At 33.2% G+C, this 19,352-nt stretch overlaps 1 protein-coding gene across 5 annotated transcripts in view; it reads right to left on the reverse strand.

Annotated features, from left to right (window-relative positions):
- PRKAG2 (protein kinase AMP-activated non-catalytic subunit gamma 2) overlaps positions 1-19,352 on the reverse strand; it is a 420,981-nt gene that overhangs the window by 12,034 nt on the left and 389,595 nt on the right. For all 5 annotated transcript variants that reach the window (XM_031939458.1, XM_031939457.1, XM_031939459.1 and 2 more), the window contains 5 exons: positions 11,375-11,456; positions 9,546-9,604; positions 6,570-6,615; positions 2,524-2,578; positions 1,241-1,367 (listed from right to left, as the gene is read on the reverse strand). In XM_031939458.1, the coding sequence (XP_031795318.1) occupies positions 1,241-1,367; positions 2,524-2,578; positions 6,570-6,615; positions 9,546-9,604; positions 11,375-11,456 (369 nt within the window). The remainder of the gene's footprint in view (positions 1-1,240; positions 1,368-2,523; positions 2,579-6,569; positions 6,616-9,545; positions 9,605-11,374; positions 11,457-19,352) is intronic.

Here is a 19,352-nt window from a genome sequence, read left to right on the forward strand (position 1 = left end):
AAGCTTGGTGTGAAACACAAGCAAATTATAAAGGCTCCATGGGAAAAAGGGAAAAAAGTACCAGCCGTGGAGTCAGAAGATGAGATCAAATCCCAGAGCTGTCACTTGATACCAGTGTGAATTTGGGCAAGTCATTTAAGCTCTCTGACCCTTAGTATTCACATATGTAAAAGTGGGACGTATTTGTATTATTCATCTCACATGAATGTGAGGAAAGAGCTTTGTGAACAGACAAGCATTATTTAAGAGAGAGCAATTATCATGAACAAAAACAAAATGCCCTTTCCGGCAGTTCTCTTGAGCACTAATCCTCCAATCCTGATGGTAACTGATTATCAGAAAGGTCCTGGTAAGAGGGGTTTTGGCTGCTTCCCTTCACACTGGCATGATGGGCTTTTTTCTAAAATAGAGCTGAGGTGAAAAAAATATTAGAAAAACAGTTTTGAAGCATATTAATATCTTACGATTTACATTAGCTCTTCTGAACCACCACTGAGACTCCTATTATTTCTGTTTAACATATTTATATTTTCAGATTTAATGACAGAAGGTTTTAAAAAAAAATCACTCATAACTAATCAAACTCTCAGTTTCTTTCAATGCTTTTCTTGTGACAGACAACCATTTAGTTAGTGATAATTGTAACACGTACTTTATATTTAAATTTAAATACTAGGCATTTATCTAGAACTGAGATCATTTCATTTTGAAGGCCACTGAATGTAGCCCACAGAAAATACGGACCTAAATTTGGACCAGCATGACATTCTATTTCTTAAAAATGTTGCTCATTTCTGTTTCCATTCCACTTTAAAAAGTAACTTTGGCTATAATGTCTTTCTGTACAGATATTTCTAAAAACACAACCCCACAAAGCACTAGAAAACACTGCACAATTCAGCTTACTTTTCTCATATGCTAATACTTTCACACCCTTAAACAAACTGATTTTTTCATTTTCCCTCTGTCTATTTATATATTTTGTATAAGAGGAAAATATTTCAAATTAGATGTAGAACTGTACATATGACCATATATGCACAAAGAAGGGTTGAATTATTTATTGGCAAGAAATCTGAACGTATGCAGTGGGCTTTGTACAGTGAAGAGAGATTGGAGTTTAGAAATGAAGATTTCAAAACTAAATTTACCTTATTAATGGTGAATGGTCTTATTTACATCAGTTAGTTGGAGCAAATGCAACTAATTATGTCTTGCAGAAATATTAAAAGCTACTTACAAATAGCTGAAGAAACTTGAGTATTCTTTTGTGGGTAAGTATATAAAGTGCGTTCCCACTGACAGGGTCGATAACTGGCAATCTGTGGATTTTATTTTTGATCAATGAGTATACAGCATCGAAGAGGCTGTGAAAAAACCATCAAAGGTATTAGCAGATTCTGATGATATAAAAATCACAAGTTTTTGCGAGCATCCTTGAAAGAAATATTCCAAATACTTATAATAATAAAAACACAAATCAAATCTAAATATATTTTGGAAAAATTTTATACTGAAAGAGATCACAACAAATCCACGTGTTTATATCTATAGAACAGAACCCAAGTGGCACTTGATTTTTCACAGAGTACGTTAATAAATCTCAGAGGCAGTCAAAGAAAGAGGCATGATGGAAATTAAGCGCCTCTAAAGAAGCTAGTACAAAGAATTTCTAAAGTTAATCCATAACTGTAGCTGAAAATGAATGTGGCATATTTACATACAAGATTTCTAGACACTATTCAGGTGTTTCGGATTAATGAGTTAATGGTTTCAACTCTGTTCTTATAAAAACTCAGACATATTTAGAGTATGTCTTGGTCTCCTGTTCAACCCTGCCTTTTCTAAAGCCATGGAGTGTATTTTTTTTTTTTTGCCAGAATTTATACACAGAATCATTCCAAAAAATGTTACATGAAGGGTAATTTGTTCTTTTGTTCATTCCTGAAATAAAGATTCCTAGACCATCATTAAGCCTTTGGGCCATTGATGTTCTTAGAACATAGAAAGAACTATCTATGTTATGGCGTTTCTTCTTATCAATTCTCAGTTTATTCCCTTTTATCATTTCAATTTGGTTGGCGACATTCCTTTAAAATTTCATGGTAGTTTATATATGGCTATAAATAAATATATCATGCTAATAACATTTTTCTTTGATATATTTAATAACTTTATTAAATATTTCTCAATCACATTAAACATTTTTAACATTCATTTAAATAAATTTTTTTGCATTCCAAATTCTCTTTCTCTCACTCCTCCCCTGCTCAATGAGAAGATAAGCAATACAACATTGATTATACATGTGAATTTAGGCAAAAATATTTTTCATATTATCCATGTTGCAAAAGAAGATACAAAAAACTTCAAGAAAAACAGAGTGAAAAATAATGTTTCAACCTATATTCTGTTCCATACTAATGAAATTGATAAAATTGAATGTATACGTGTGTGTGTGTGTGTGTGTGTGTGTGTATGTGTGTACACACACATATATTTTAAGTTGAGAAATAAGCTTACCTTGCATCTGGGGATATATTCACTAAAGGCTTAAATGTTTCTTGTAAATAAAGTTCTGTATTTAGGAAAAGAAAATCTATAGTTAGCAAGATGGTCTTCACAGTTTATTAGAACATAAATTAAACACTGCTATAAATTCATGCTAAAATTAAAAGAATGACTAGTTCCAATCAAAGAAAAACAGCTCTTTAAAAGTTTTTGTGCTAATTATTTTTATATACTGATTAAAAAAAAATTTCTAGATTCTGCTTTGGTGAGCTGTCCTTAGGGGGAATTAAATATTTTAAAAACAATGCCACAGTGGCTAAAAATCTGGATTGAACATCAAATAATATAATAGTCAGACCAGCAGAGGTCACTAGAACTCTATAATGTAAAATCTTGAAAAAAATTAGTGCATTAAAAATTTATAGACTAAAAGAGTCAATTTATAGATCAAATTTAGTCACAGAAACATCAAAATGGCAACTACATCATTTTTCTATAGTAGATTTTGTTTTCTATTGATTATTATTCAAAATGACCAGTCATCAGCTGGGTCTTGAGGATTTATTTCCAGGTCACAACTACTAAATTGGAGGTGTGCTCTAAAACTTTGTCCTGGGACCTCTTTTCTTCTCCCTCTAAAATATTTTACTTGGGGAGCTCCTCAGCTTTCACAGATTCAACCACCATCTTGTCTGCAGATGATTTTCAGATCCATATATACAGTTTTAAGGATTGTCCTGACCTTTAGTCATACAACTCCAACTCTTTATTAGACAACTGGAACATATATCCTAAAGTGAACTCATTACCTTTTCTCTCCCCGAATGGTGCTGTCTTCCAAACTACTGTCTACTATCCTACAGTCACCCAGGCTTCTCCCTCTATGTGTCAGCTTCAGCTCTTCACTCTTACTGGCCCCTGCCATCCAGACCATTACCTCGACTGGTCATTTCTACCTTTCAAATATCTCCTGTATATGTGTCTCCTCTTTTCTCTTCTGGCACAGTTAACCTTGTGGTTCATGCCCTCAATCTCTCAAACTCGAACTACTGCAATATTCTTCTGATTTATCTCTTTGCTTCAAGTCTCCCCCCAGTCTCGTCCACTCTAGGCTCAGCTATTAAAGTGATCTTTCTGAATCGCAAGCCTGGCCATGTCACACTTCTCCAACTCCTCCATTAGCCATCTATTACCTCCAAATCGAACATAAAAACCTCTGTTTGATTTTTAAAGCCCTTTCCAAGAAAGGAGGAAAACAAGCACTTAATGAAGCACCTACTATGTGCAAGGCACTGTGCTAAGTGTTTCACAAACATTATCTTAATTAATCTTCATAACAATACTGGGAAGAAGATGCAATTATGCTATTTCCATTTTACAGAAGAGAAAACTGAGGCAGTCAGGGGATAAGTGATTTGCTCAGGGTCATAGTTGATGCCAGACATCAGCTCAAGCCTCTGTGATTACATATGTAGTATTCTATTCACTGCTGCTAAACTGTTCTAGTCCGGCTTTCCCAGTCTTATACTTTATCCCCTTCAATTCAATAATGGCACTACTGGCCTGCTTGCAGTCCTAATTTAATAAGATACAACACCTCCCATCCTGCTGCTTTTCACTGGCTCTCCTCCATGCTTGAAAAATCTCTCCACCTTCATCTTCCTCCCTCCCCCCCAAGCTTCCCCAGCTTCCTTTAAGTCTCTAACCCCTAATGTGACTTCCATGTTACATGTCTGTTTGCAGATTGTCTCCCCATTAAAAATGTGAGCTCCTTGAGGGCAGAGTATGTTTTTTTCTCTGTTTGTTTTTTTTTTTTTTGTCCCCAATACTTAGCACAGTGTCAAGCACATGGTAAACATTTAATAAATATTTATTGACTTGACTTTGACTGTTAAGATGGTTCCAAGAGAAGGATTTTTAACCTGGAGTCACTAAATAGATTTCAAGGAATCCATAATTTGGATGGAAAAAATTACATCTTTATTTTCTTTAACTTGTAAATGAAATTTAAGATTTCTTTCAACTGAAAATTTTTTTCAAAAGATCATTATTTAAAAGAATAACAAAGAGGTACATAGGTTTCACCAATTTGCCAAAAGAATGGATGACATAAAAAAATCTAAGAACATTATTATAGTTGTAGATGTGATTTTCTTTAGCTTGACTTTTCTACAGATTGTTTAGAAAATCATCATTTATAAAAATCCTTTTACCACTCAACGAAACCTTCAAGTAAGGTATATTTAAATGACAATTAGTACATTAGAAATTACATTTGGCAGTTACCCACAGTAACATAGGATCCAAAGAATATTCAGTATATGCAGAGTGCCAGGTTAAACTCTGCAGTCTCAGATTCAACAAACTATGAAGAAGATATCTAATTTAATCAGAACTCTCTAAACACCAAGTATCTTTTTACCATAAGGTCAATTTCCTCATCATCTGCTTAACATGCCACATTAATTTCCACTTCTGGACTCTCATACTATTTGCTTTTTCTGGAATCTACTTTCCCTTCTTCCCTATTATAAATCCTAACTTATGTTGAAAACTACTTCATGATTCATCTCCCTGAACCTGATGACTGGTTCTACCTCACCCATTCTGATTGAACCATATATTTATACAACCTGAATCACATTATCTCCTATGTGGCTTTTGTTCATTTGTAACATCTGAGTTTATTGTGCATTTATGTCTTGCTTCCCTTATTCAACTTTATCCAAGGAACTGGGGTCCAAAGCGGGGTGTTTTGGTAAATGCTTCACAATCAGCTCTCCAGAAAAAGTACATATGAATACATTTTTAAAATTTTGATTTATATTAACATTTTATCTACCACTTTCTTAAACCTGGACAATCAATAAAACGATAAATAAGTGGTTTTGCCAATATTGAGATATAAATGCTCACTTTGAAAGTGGAAACATGACTCTAATAACCTAGTTCAGGATTCATTTATTTAGCTCTTTAGAAAACTTAGATTAAATTAAAAGATAATCATTGTTCACTTGTTCAGTTATGTCTGACTCTTCAAACTCTGAGATTTTTTTGGGCAGAGATACTGGTGTGGTTTGCCATTTCTTCTCCAGCTCATTTTTTAGATGAGGAAACTGAGGCAAACAAGTGACTTGCCCAGGGTCACACAGTGTTTGAAGCCAGATTTGAACTCAAGAAAATGGCTCCAGACCTGACATTCAATCCACTGTGCCACCTAGCTGCCCCTACAAGATAATAACTTTTAAATAAAAATATCTATGTGTTTCTTCAAAAGCAACTATTTTTTCTATACCTTTAGAACAAAGATAAATATTTAATGACAACAGCAGCTAATAAGGTATTGTGGAAAGCATCTTAGACCTCTGGTCTTCTCATTTGAAAAATGGGGATAATATCTGTACTCTATAATCAACAGCTGTTGTAAGGAAAATGCTTTTATAAATTGTTGTTATGCAAATATGAGCTATTATAACTTTATTCTGAGAATGTAGATTTAGTATAAGAATTTGTTGGAATCGAAGGCTGTATATTAAAAGTAGGTACTGATTAATAGTTATAATGACAATGATGATGACAATAATGATGATGTTTATATGGCATTTTGCAATATTCTTATACCCATTAACTATCTTAGTTGGCCCCTGAAACAACCCTGTGAAATAAGTGATCTGTTCTCATTTTACATGTGAGAATCCAAAGGGACCCTTCTAAATTAAGCCCAACAATTTCTAAAGCCTCTGTGAAAATTGCTGAGTGAGCTGGACCCATTTTATGCAGGATGGTAGAGGCCAAGGTAATTTAAATAACTTGCTCTACATTATATAACAAAGGAAACCATTACTGAATCTGAATTTGTTGCTTGGCAGATTTTGCTGCCTTCTGTTATACACCAACCAAACTTCCATTCTGAAGGGAAAAAACGTTTTCATTCACATGTTTTATTATTGAATAGAGAGAAAAGGAACTGAGAAGGGAAAAGTCTATTTAAATACAAAGTCTTAAGTCAAAAATTTTTATACAATAGAAGATTCTTAGCAATTAAAAATGATGCTTACCCCTCCACGTTTCAATTTTATGTTCTTCTAATTCATAAATCTGTACCTGAAGCAAAGGAAAAAAAACAGTCTTTTGTAAATGTGTATTTATTGATGGGAAATACTGGACAAGAAAAAAAAGGATATTCCGATAGATGCAATAGTCTCATCAGAAACCAACAATTTAGCAGATGGAACTAATCAAGAAAAAAATTCTGGAATGCTGTGAGATGAACTGAGAAATATATAAAGTGTTTTGAGTTGTTTAAGAAGATGGCCTATAAACTCAAAGCATACATACTAAATCAATACTTTGTTATATAAACTTTAAACAAAAAATATTTTAACATATTAAATGAACTGTTGAATTATAGTCTTGACTGTTCCTTTTTCTAAGGGCATGGAAAATAACATTTTTGAAAATGAAGAAAAGGCACCTAGCAAAGTCATAGTCTGAAAGAGATTTTAGTGACACACACTATTTACTACATGGGTTCTTATCAATATGTGCTATGTACTGAGTCTCAATTCTTGTTGCTAAGCAGGTTACAGAAATAACTAGTATCTATTATTAAGAAAGTGGAAACTGAGTAATGGAGATAACTATATACACATGAAATAATCAACCTGTGCTGCTAGAAGCACTCGGGGAGAGCCCTAGGTATCCTGTGAACTCATGGGAGGACAGAGACAAGAGTCACACAGGATGGGCAGGCATGGATGGCTTATGAGTCTACTCTTGGGAGTGAACTCATGAATTGAGATCACAGATTCATTTAAGTTTTTATTCTTGAATACTGGAAACAATATGGTTATACTTTAATATATATGGCATAAACTCTAAGTACTTTAGAAGCTCAAAGAAGAATAGATAAATGTGGGTTATGGTAATCAATGAGGACTATAAGGAAGTGTTGATCTATACTTAACCAGACCATGTGGAAGGGGAAAGGAGGAGCAATATAGATGAAGGCACAAAGACAAGGAAGGGATGTTTATTGGATAGAGAATATATCAGCCTGACCAAAGAGTATGGAGCATTTATAATAGAGAAAGAAGGGGTAAAACAGGAAATACAATAATGGAAATCTTGAAAAGCCAGTTATCTAGCATGACATGTCTCTTAAATTTTTACATACGCCATCTCTTTTGGCAACAGTTCTTGTAAAGGATTATCATCATCATCTTTATTTTTACATAATAAGAAACCCAGAAGTTCAGAAAGACTAAAAGACTTAGGCCAGTATGTGGCCTTGGAGTCAGGGAGACCCTAAGCTTGATTTTGGCTTCAGACATTTACAAGCTGTATGAACCTTGGCAAGGCTCATTTTTACTCATCTGGAAAACAGGAATAAAAAGGAACTGTTGCAATAATTAAATGCCTTGTAAATATTAAAGCAACGGGTGCTGGTGTTAATATGTAGTCATTGATTTTAGTCTAATGGGAATCTGGAGTAAGAATTCTAATAATTCTATTACTTTAGGGGATTCATTATTCACACTCAGATATATATATATATATATATATATATATATATATATATATATAGAGGCATCATGGCAGAGTGTATGGAAGACCCAGGCAGGGGAACAAGAGGATTCCTATTCTGTCTCTGACACATTCTGACTGCATGACTACAGGTTAGTCATTTAACATCAATGCTCCTACATAAGTTTCTGAGATCAGAATTTTAAGAACACTTGTCAACAGTTGTAGAGAATCATCTACATTAAGAGTTCACTATGCTGATGAAACATGAATACAAGACCAAAAGAAAAAATATTATTATCATCATTATTATCATTACCTTACTACTAAAACTGTTATCTCAAAGGTTACTAGAGCATACCATTATGATTATGATTATTCAAGATCATGTACCTAGAAGGTATCCTAAGATTTGAACTCAGTTCTTTTGGATTTCAATCTAGTGCAATTTCATTGCCCCACACAAACCAAATTTATAAAGGATTAAGAAGGCAGTGGATGCACTGAATGTGTAAACTCCTCTTTCAAGAAAACCAGTGGTTATTATGGTTAAAACCTTATCCTTACTTACAGTTTGAACTGAACGTTAAATATTTTATTTTCTTTTTTTATAACTGACCTGAAAACACCATTTTTTCAACTTTTGCTTTGTGGATCCAAAAAACCAAAAAATGCCTTTTTTAGCTTAACATCTACCTAATTATTTCTTCCTTTGCCACCTATATGACTGTGGGAGGCAGGAGTCTAGTGGAAAGAATGCTGGACGTGGAGGGAAAGGATGTGGGTTCAAAATCTAGTTTTTCCATTTATCCCCTATGGGATTATGGCCAAGGCACTTCACCTCTCTGGGCCTCAGTTTCTCCATTTAAATGGACCTAAATGACCTGTGAGCTCCTTTCCAGCTCTAATTCCACAAGTTTGTATGCTGAGCTATCTTGGTTTTAGTTTCCTCATCTATAATATTGGAGGACTGTAACAGATGGGGACTTCCTCTTGCTTTGATTCTGTAATTCTTTGAAGAAATAAGATAAATCCTAGAGTCATTTATCTCAATTTTTATCTTATAAATAATCAGGCAAGTCCTTTACTAAGTCAGGCCCATGCTCTGGTCAGTCCTTTTATTCTCTCTTTGAAGAAGCTTCCAGGAATATATTTTCGTAGGATTCTGATACCTGTTCTTCATGATATTGTTCTCAAAGGTTTGAAGTATATCCTTATCATTACTAACTTTCCTTTAATACCTGCTATGATTGGTAAGTTTTTTATATTTTCAACCTACATAATCTCTTAGGATGATTAATTCCATATGTTTAATGCCTGCTATGTGAACTTTCTTTCATTTTCCCTAAAACTACTTCCTTCAAGCTTTCAAAAGATAACTTCTAGTCCTAATTAGCAGTTCATTTGTACTAAGTGGAATTTATTAAGACTAAAAACTCGGTCTTATTTTTTAGAAAATATTTTATTTATACTTATTCAATTACTGACAAACAGATGCTATCACTTACCATTGGAGATTTATAATATCTATGTAGTATATTTATGAAATCTGTAATTGTTAGCATTCCTGTAACAAAGAATCACATGTTAAAATAAAATAATGAACATTTACAAGAAAAAATTCTTAAATGGTAAATGGGAACTTGGGAAATGTATAAAAAAGTTCTCTTAAAATTAGTTTTAGATGTTATTAACAACATAGAATATATTATTTTGTATTTCATTCATTTGTTAATTAGGCTTACACCCAAATGAACATCAATTCAATTAAAATCCAAATTACTGTTATATAATTTAGAATAGTAAAATTAACATTCTGCAAATAAATGAAGGAAAAACTGTTCCTGATATCTTCATGAATGGTAAAGTATACTCTGTAGATAAAAACAATTAAAAAAATCATTTTCTAATAAAAAATTTGATCAGTTTTAAAAATATGATATTTCAATAGATTTTTTGAGAAGCACATTAAAACAGCTACTTCAAAGGGAAAATTTTTTTATTTATAGATTTACTAGACAAGAAACTGGATGCAAAATTACTATTTCCTAAAATTTTTAGGAGTTTTCTAAAAATGCTCCCAAGTGAACTGATTCAAATTTATAAGAATAAAATCTATTTGTCAACTGATAAATGGTAAAAAATGATATGCACAGGTGGTCTTTAAAGAAGAAATTGAATCTATCTACAACCCTATGAAATTGCTCCAAATCACTAGTAATTAAGGATATATAAATTAAAGGAACTCATCAAATTTGTAGTATTGACAAAATGGAAACTGACAAATGGGAAAACAGGCACCATTGATGCAGTTATGAATTGGTTTTGCTACGTGGGGAATTATCCTCCCAAAGTTACTAAATTATATGTACTCTTTAACCCAGCAATACTATTGCTATTAGGGCCTATATAGCTCAAGAGATCAAACGAAGAACATGTACAAGAATATTTTATAACAGCTCTTTTTTGTAATTGCAAAGTGCTGAAAACTAAGGGATTGCCTATCAATTGGGGGGTTTTTTGCTATCAGAAATAAGAAAGAGATGATTTCAGAGAAGCCAGGGAAAATATAAAAACTTATGCTGAGTGAAGTGAGCAGAAGTAGAACAATTTATACTATAACACCAACAGTGTAAAAGCAAACAATTTGAAAAACTTATCAATTCTGAACAATACTATGATCACCCATGATTCCAGAGGACTGATGATGAAGAATTCTACTCACTTCCTAACAAGTCACCTACTAATATGTAGAAGACACATACTTTGGGACATGGGCAATATGGGAATCTGTTTTGCTCGACTGTTTATCTGTTATGAGGGATTTGTTTTTTGGGTTTTTTTTGGGAAGCTGGTATAGGATTATGTGGTGGGGGAAAAACTCCAAAAATACTCTTATGAGATAGAAACAAAACCCATTTATGATCATAACTAATCTACCACCAACTATCTATATTAAAAATAAACTAAAATTCACATTACATCTTAGGCAGACATTAAGTACACAAGTGGGAACCTTCCATACTAGTTTTCTGGCTCCTGGATCCACATGCACAAGCACAAGGTCTACTATATATCCATTAAAACAGCAAAAAGTCATTAAATAACTGGAAACTTTTTCTTGGTTGAGAGAAGTCAATTCCCTGATAATAATATTATTCAGAAAATGAAATCAAATCATAAATTAAATTCACCAAAATTTTTTTATGAACTTGGAAGATCCCCAGGACTCCTCAATTGGCATCACTTAAATAAATAATAAGAATAAAACATTTCCTGGCATTCTTTTTCTCCTAGTTTTTAGTGGTTTTTTTTTTTTTCATCCTAAATTCCTTACCTACAAAACTCTGTTTCTTACTCTCCCATAGTGGCGCTGCTCGAACACCATTCGCTACCAAGGCAAAAAAGGCCTTTTTAACCTGAAGAAAGATAAAACACAGTACATAGAGTTTAAAGCTTCATACATTAGGAAGAAAAAAAAGGTAAGTGTATCTAAATATATTATGTCTAATCCACTTTCCCAATTTAAAATTGGACAAATATTGTATATCTAAATTTTAACAGCATTCAGAGAATCACAGTGCCTTATCTATTTGGCATGTATGACTTTAAAGTAAAATTTTAAAATATATAGTACTATTTGCTAAATCTTCTAAAAACACATAGCTTGAACAATGATTTTTCTTACTTATTTCTATGCTCAGGCACTACATGGATAAAGATTCTTAATACTAGAAATAATAAGCTAAATTTTAAGCATTAAATTTTTAAATTTTAAATGTTAATATCTAGCTATCAATTTGCTTGTTATAAATAATATATTTTTCAAGTCTATAAAATAAAAAGTTTAATTTTGTGTATAAATCGTGAATGAGCAGAATGATATGGCTGTCAGATGAAATCATGAGAAAATAAGTCATTAGAAAAAAAGAAATTGTCAAGGTAAGAAAAAATTGCAGTTGGAGGCAGAGGATGATGGTAAAAAGCCATGGCTATTTGGGGCTGTTCTCTATTCTCTAAATTATGGATAGGATTATGCTTTTTTTGGACTATGCTAGAAAAGAGGAGGATGGGTTTCACTCATTTAAGGAATAGGGATGAAAAATACGTGTAATTTTTTTTCTTTTCTTCATCTGTTCTAATTACATGTTTTTGCTATCCTTTTGTCTAAATTTCAGTAACATAGACTTAATATGACTTAAGAAATTTCCATTTTCAAATAGAAATGAGGAATGGAACTCTATGTGACACACTCATCATTTGTAGTACTACAAACATGATTCTAGTCTATTAAAGGGCTAAGTGCTAACTGGCTCTTAGGAAATTTAGTTCCCAACAGAACAGGTATGGGTTTGTTATATTAAGAAATATAAGCTTCCCTGCACTAAGAAAGCATGTTCTCTCTGAAAGTGGAAAAGAGAAGATAAAATATCAATAATTCTAGCATATATATTATATTTTAAGCTATATAAAATTTTCATATTTATTATCTCATAGTGACTCTGTGAAGTGTAAATTAGTTCAATTATTTTGGAAAACAATTGAGTTTATCCAACAAAAATCACCAATATGTTCATACCTTTTGAATCCCCAATTTCAGTACCTCAAGGGGTCAAAGATAGAAAGAATGGGTGTATGTTTATATGTGCATATGTATACACACATGCACACATGTACATATGTATGTTTATACATACACACTACATATACACAAATTTATAGCAGTACTTTTTGTGGAACAAAAATTAGAAATAAAATGGTGGATGGTTTGAACAAACAGGTCAAACAATATAAGAAACACAACTAAGCAATTCAGAGAAACGCAGGATAACTAGAATGAACTGATACAGAGTTAACCTTGCAGAATCAGGCGAACAAAATAAATAATGATTACAAGAATATTAACTAAAATAAAACTAAAAAGCAGCTAAATTCAAATCAACTGCAATGATTCATCTCTGTTCTGGAGAATAAAGGATAAAAGTAATTTCCCTCTTGGAGTGAAGTTTATGAGAATGAAATGTAGATGCTGTCAAACTGTGTTGGGCAGTTGGCTGATTTTATTTAACTATTTTCTTTGTTACAAGGAAGAGTTTTATGGTTATGAGCTTTAATAGTAAATGTCTATTGTATAAAAGGAAATCATCAATGATTTGAGAAAATTCAGTTATTACTTTATTCCCATTCTATAGATAAAGCAGAATGAGACTTTAGGACAGTAACTAGGAACTAAAGGGGGAAAAAAAAAGCAGCCAGATTTAAGTATTGATAAAAGAGCAGAAAGAAGAGTCAAACGGCATCCGTAGGCTGATCATCTGCTATCCTGAGTGGTCCCACATGTTCCTTGTTTATGTGCTCAGAACTGTCAGTCCTTATCAGGAAAGTCATTGGAAATAAATACAGTACAGCTGGGTTTGGGTAAGAATGGTAAGAGAGAGATGAAAAGGGAAGTCACATACAAATATATAAAGATACAAATGAAATATTGAATTCAATTATACATCTTTTGCAAAGCCATAAACATGCCTTTTCTCTTACAAAATAATCACTCACAAATACTGGTCCATAAGGAAAGCAAATGCAAGTGTCTTGATGTGTGACATGTACAATGAACTACTGAATATTTTTTCACTCTTTCACACAAGACAAGTACTTATAATAATTACATCTTGGTGTTAATGAGGAAAGTTGTATTCCTGAGAGCTTGGTTCTTTTCAGAAATAGGCAATTGATGGTGAAATAACATCATGATTTCTGCAAGAGGAATTCGAGTTAAAAGACCAAGACAAAGAGAAGCATTTTAGGAACCTTCCTTCAGTGGATTTTGTCCAGCGGCTTCTAGAATATGAGCTACAGACTTAGGTTTTATCTAGGTTTTCTGAAAAAGACCAGAAAACCAGAAATAATGATGTTCTAGGAAGTAAAAGGTTCCTAGTTAAGAAGCTGAGTGTAAGCTTTCTTAAGATGGAGGGATTGATGGAGGGATCTTGCAGAACAAAGTGATTTTACATGGTTTTGGCACAGAATTTTATACTTCTGTCTAGAAAGTAATCTTTTAAAATTTTTATTTTAAATTACCCCAAGCCAAAAGTTAATATTAATTTTAAGAAAAACTTATTATTATTATTATGACAGAAATATTTTATCTGAAACAAGAGAGACTAATTTTGCTTCTCCCAGAAGAACAACTCCATAGGAAAAGATAATGATAAATGTTGAAGGGGATGTGGGAAACTGGGACATTAATACATTGTTGGTGGACTTATGAACTGATCCAATCATTCTGGAAAGCAATTTGGAACAATGCCCAATGGGCTATCAAACTATGCATACTCTTTTATCCAGTTACTTTACTGGATCTGTATCCCAAAGATATCATAAAAAAGGGAAAGGGACCCACATGTGCAAAAATGTTTATAGTAGCCATTTTTGTATTGGAAAAGAAAAACCTAGAAACTAAGTGGATGCCCATCCATTGGGGAATGGCTGAATAAATTATGGCATATGAATGTTATGGAATATTATTGTTCTATAAGAAATGCTCAGGAGGCTGATTTCAGAAAATACTTGGAGAGACTTACATGTACTGATGCTAAGTGACGTGAGTAGAACCAAGAGAATACTGTACACAGCAACAAGATCATGTCATGATCAACTCTGACATATGTGGCTCTTTTCAGCAATGAGGTGAATTCAGGCCAATTCCAAAAGGCTTGTAATGGAGAAAGCCATCTGCATCCAAAGAGAGGGCTGGTGGGGACTGAGTGTGGACCACAATTTATTGTTTTCACCATTTTTGTTGTTGTTTGCTTGCTTTCCCCCCCCTTTCTCATTTTTTCCCTTTTTAATCTGATTTTTCTTATGCAGCAAAATAAATGTGGAAATATGTATACTAGAACTTCACATGTTTAACATATATTGGATTACTTGATGTCTAGGAGAGGGAGTGAAGGGAAGGGAGAAAAATTTAGAACACAAGGTTTTGCAAGAGTGAATATTGAAAACTATTATTGCATATATTTTGAAAATAAAAAGCTATTATTAAAAAAAGAACAACTCTAATGGATTCCTCAAAAGCTATTCAGAAAAGCAATCTAAAATGTTACTAAAGCATTTTTCAAAGTTGCTGTAACAAAAATAAAAAGAATGTTATTGGACAGCAGTGATCCACTTTCATCTGGGTATATTATAATTATCCAAACATGCTATATATAAATCTTTAAAAATGGATAACATCTGCTTAATTGTAACATGGAATATACTGCAGAAATTAAGCAAACATAAATGGGTCAGTGGTTTTATATATATATATATATATATATATATATATATATATGTAAGAGAAAACCAATAAAGCTAGAGCTCAAAATTTTAAAAAAAGACAATAGAGATTATTTAGAGACACTGTGTTTTGTGGTGATGTTACGGCTGCAACAAAGAAGTAAATGACATTAAAAAAGAATGGCCCACAGAGGTGTTACTTATGAAACCAGGCCTGTTCCTTTTTGGATCCCTCTTGTGCAGGGGTTCTCAGAGTGTGCCATGGAACCATAAGCTACATGAGGTGAGATTTTTCACATTCCCCAGCTCCTGCCCCCAGCATTTGCTGCCTGCCATTCCTGGCTTGGTTTCAGGAAGATCACAATAGCTGCTCTATTCACAAAAGCAAAAGCCACCTTTTCTGCAGTTAGTGCAAGGGAAGAAGAGAGTGTAGGGGTAGGGGAAGGAAAAGAGAAGCAGAGGAATCCAAAGGCTGCGGTAACAAGACGAAGAGGCCAATTATCCAGAAATCCTTCTTTGTTGCCAACATAAGTAAACGTTCAGTGTGCTGTGAATCCTTATGACAAATAATAACATTCAATTTTAAGAGCCACTGGTCTAGTGGCTATTGGGGTAGTGAAGATAGAATACTGGGCCTGAAGTTAAGATTCATTTTCTTGAGTTCAAATTTGGCCGCAGACACTTCCTAGCTGTGTGACCCTGGGCAAGTTACTTAACTCTGCCTCAGTTTCTACATCTGTAAAATGAGCTAGAGAAGGAAATGGTAAACCATAAGATGCTCCAATATCTTACCAGGAAAACCTCAAATGGGGTCATGTAGAGTTGGATATGACTGAAATAAGTGAATGACAAAACAAAGGTCTAGTGTACTTTTTATCAATCACCTAACTACTTTATTTTTCCAATTGAAATAATATACAAAAAATCCACTTCACATCAAAACACAAAAGCTTTTGATAGCATGGAATATCTCAGTGCTTGTAGACAGTACTGGATTCCTCTCGTTTTAAATGTTTCTTAGAAGTTAGTACAGATGTCTCAAAATATGTGTCCTCCTGGTTGAACAGTGTTCCTTTCTAAACCCAGAGGGAAAAAAGATTGTTGAGACCTCAACTTCAGGTGTGTTGGCAACTCCACACAGGCACTTTGGTTCTTGTAGTTGTTGCAAATAACTTGCACATGAACATAATGCTGACAGAAAATGACATCTGAGAATTTATTTTTTAAAATTTACATTAAATAAAACTAAGGTTAAACTTTAAGGATATCTCATACAATTCCCAAAATATAGAACAATTTCCACATCCTAATTTGCATGTTAAAACCAAAGATTTTTACCAAAAAACTCAAAGTATTTGTTCTGAAATTTTTCTTGGGATACAATTTCCTAATTTTAGCAAAAGTACATAAGTTTTACATTCTTGAGAAAGCTTTTTGTGACTGTTTTAAAAACTGCATTAAAAGATAATGAATCAAAGTTAAATTCATTTCAAACTCTATGTTAGCACTGTACTAGGCCCAAAATTAAGCACTCTCTTCTCCTCTAAAAAATTCACATTGAGTTTATGTATATTTTCTGGAGTGTCTTTAAAACCTGTATATACTCAATATCTATGACTTATATTTTAAGAAGTAATAGCACTTTTTACTTATTTTGAAATTATTTTTCCTAACGTACAAGTGGGGAAGGCCAGAAAATTCACTTCTACTTTAAGAAGTAAAGCAGCTCTGAGATTGAGCAATTTTCAGAAGCTGAATTTATCTGGCCTAAACCACCTCTACATAGTGCCATCCTCAGTTGTTCTTAACTCAGATTTTAAAAAAGTTAAATTTTAGATAGGAATTTTATTGATAATAAAATTTTGTAGTTTTTGCTTTAAATTACATGATTGTTTCAGAACATATGTCTGTAGATTGTTCTGATGACATTATGGAGAAGTTATTTTTGTAATTTAAAAAAAATAGAAAATCAACATATAGCTTATATAATAAGAACATAGAGACTTCAGGAGGAAAAAAAAATTAGAGCACACCAAGATTACTGTTTTATAGATTGATATAACCATACACACATAAAACCTGCTTTTACAAACCACTCAGAAAATTTACAACAGCAAAGGAGTTGTGCTGTTACCAATTAACCAAGAAACAGAGAAAAAGACTGGTCTGGCCTAGTTCTAATTGGCACTTAAGAGAGCTGGGAAAATTCCTGGTTAGTGACTGGGTGCCTATAAGGGTTCCTTTCAACTGACAGGCAATCTGCCCAAACCATTTAAATTTAATTTTAATTTAAAATTTCAAAAGACTTATAAAGCATCCAGATGTTAATATGTTGATAAGATGAGTAAAAACAGACACCAAAGTTTTAATCTAGAAACATTCTTTTAATTGGATGAAAATCTAATCAGCTTCTAGCTGCTACAGAGGCAGCTGTAACAAGGTATAGGAAGTGAGACATCTGTGTTTTAGGCAACTAGAGTCTGATAACTCACGACTTTCAGTACATTTTTATTTTAAATTGAAGTAATTTAATCAATTTTGATATATTTAAGTTGAAGCTGATAAAAAACTGAAGCATTTGGCATATGCCAGGGAGCAGTGTTACTGTTTTTATTCTTTTGAGTTCCTATAGTTTTTGCTGCAATGATTCCAGCTTGTGGTTTGTTCAGACTGATCCTGTACTAGCACAAATACTGTTTACTATTCCTTATTTATTTGCCCAATAGATAGAACAATATGCTTTTTAGTAACAAGAACAGGATCTTGTTAAAACTGGACAACTTCAGCAGTGTCAATCTACTCTCAAGTATTATGTGTGACTATGGCCTTCTCCCTGAAACACGGGGCAGATCCTGTGCTTCAAACTCTTAACACTGTGTTATGTTAAGAGTTTGATCTCAGTCTGCTTCGCAGGATTCACAGAGTCTTTCCATCTCTCTTGAAGCAAATAAGTGACACATCCCATGTTCCTGGAAGTGGTACCTGAACATTTGGCAAAAGATTTCTCAGTATTTCCCTACTTTGACCCAAACGAAGACACCAGGATTTATGGGATTACTTAAAGTGTACTTCTTACCAATATCCTTGGTGATTATTCAGATTTGAATTTCACAAATGGAATCAGGAACCTGGTAAAGTAACTGCTTCTTAAATTGTAGAATTGCTGTGCCAAATGCTTCAAGGCTTTAATTTTAAGCTTTTCATATATTTTACAAAGTGTTTTTCATATACATGTTGTGACCTTTACAACAATCCTATGATGTAAGTAGTACCAGCATTATTATTCACATTTTAAGTATAAAGAGACTGTGATCCAAAGAGATTAAACAACTTGATAGAGATTCTACATTCAATAAGTGGTATCCCTAGACTGGTAATCCTACCACCAATAAGTGGTAACCCTAGCATAAGACTAAGTCTTATGCTAAATCCTGGGCATACAAAAAAAGAGGAAAAACAGTCCCGACCCTCAATAATCTTTTATTTTAACCAAGGAGACAAGTAAAAAATGAAATACTGTATATACCAGATATAAACAGAGTGGAAAAAACAGTAACTTTGGAGCAGTAGAGATGGGGAATCAGGAAAGGCCTGCAAGAGGGGGCATTTCTGTAGTCTTGAAAAAAGAAAGTAATTCTGAGAGGTGAAAGAATGATGGAGGGTCATATGTGGCAATATCCAGTATGCTTGTATGGCTGGACAGGAGCCAGGAAAGATCGCCTCAAATGCCCCAAAGAAGAGTTTAAATTTGATCCCAGAGGTCACAAGAAGTGGCACCATAATTTATGGAATGAAGAGGCAAGGTCAAATCTACATTTTATGATAATCACTTTAGCAGCTGTATAAAGGATGAAATGGAGTAGGGAGACACATGGTGAGGAAAGTCAATTTGGATTATTGCAATAGTTTAGGAGAGAGGTGATAAGGATGTGAACTAGAGAAATGGCTAAATGAGTAAATATAATACCAGTAATGTTGTGGAAATAGCAATGATAGTCTGGCTATGGGTAGTGAGTGAGAATGAGGAATTGAGG

The sequence above is a fragment of the Sarcophilus harrisii genome, chromosome 5, assembly GCF_902635505.1.
Source record: "Sarcophilus harrisii chromosome 5, mSarHar1.11, whole genome shotgun sequence".
Classification (NCBI taxonomy): domain Eukaryota; kingdom Metazoa; phylum Chordata; class Mammalia; order Dasyuromorphia; family Dasyuridae; genus Sarcophilus; species Sarcophilus harrisii.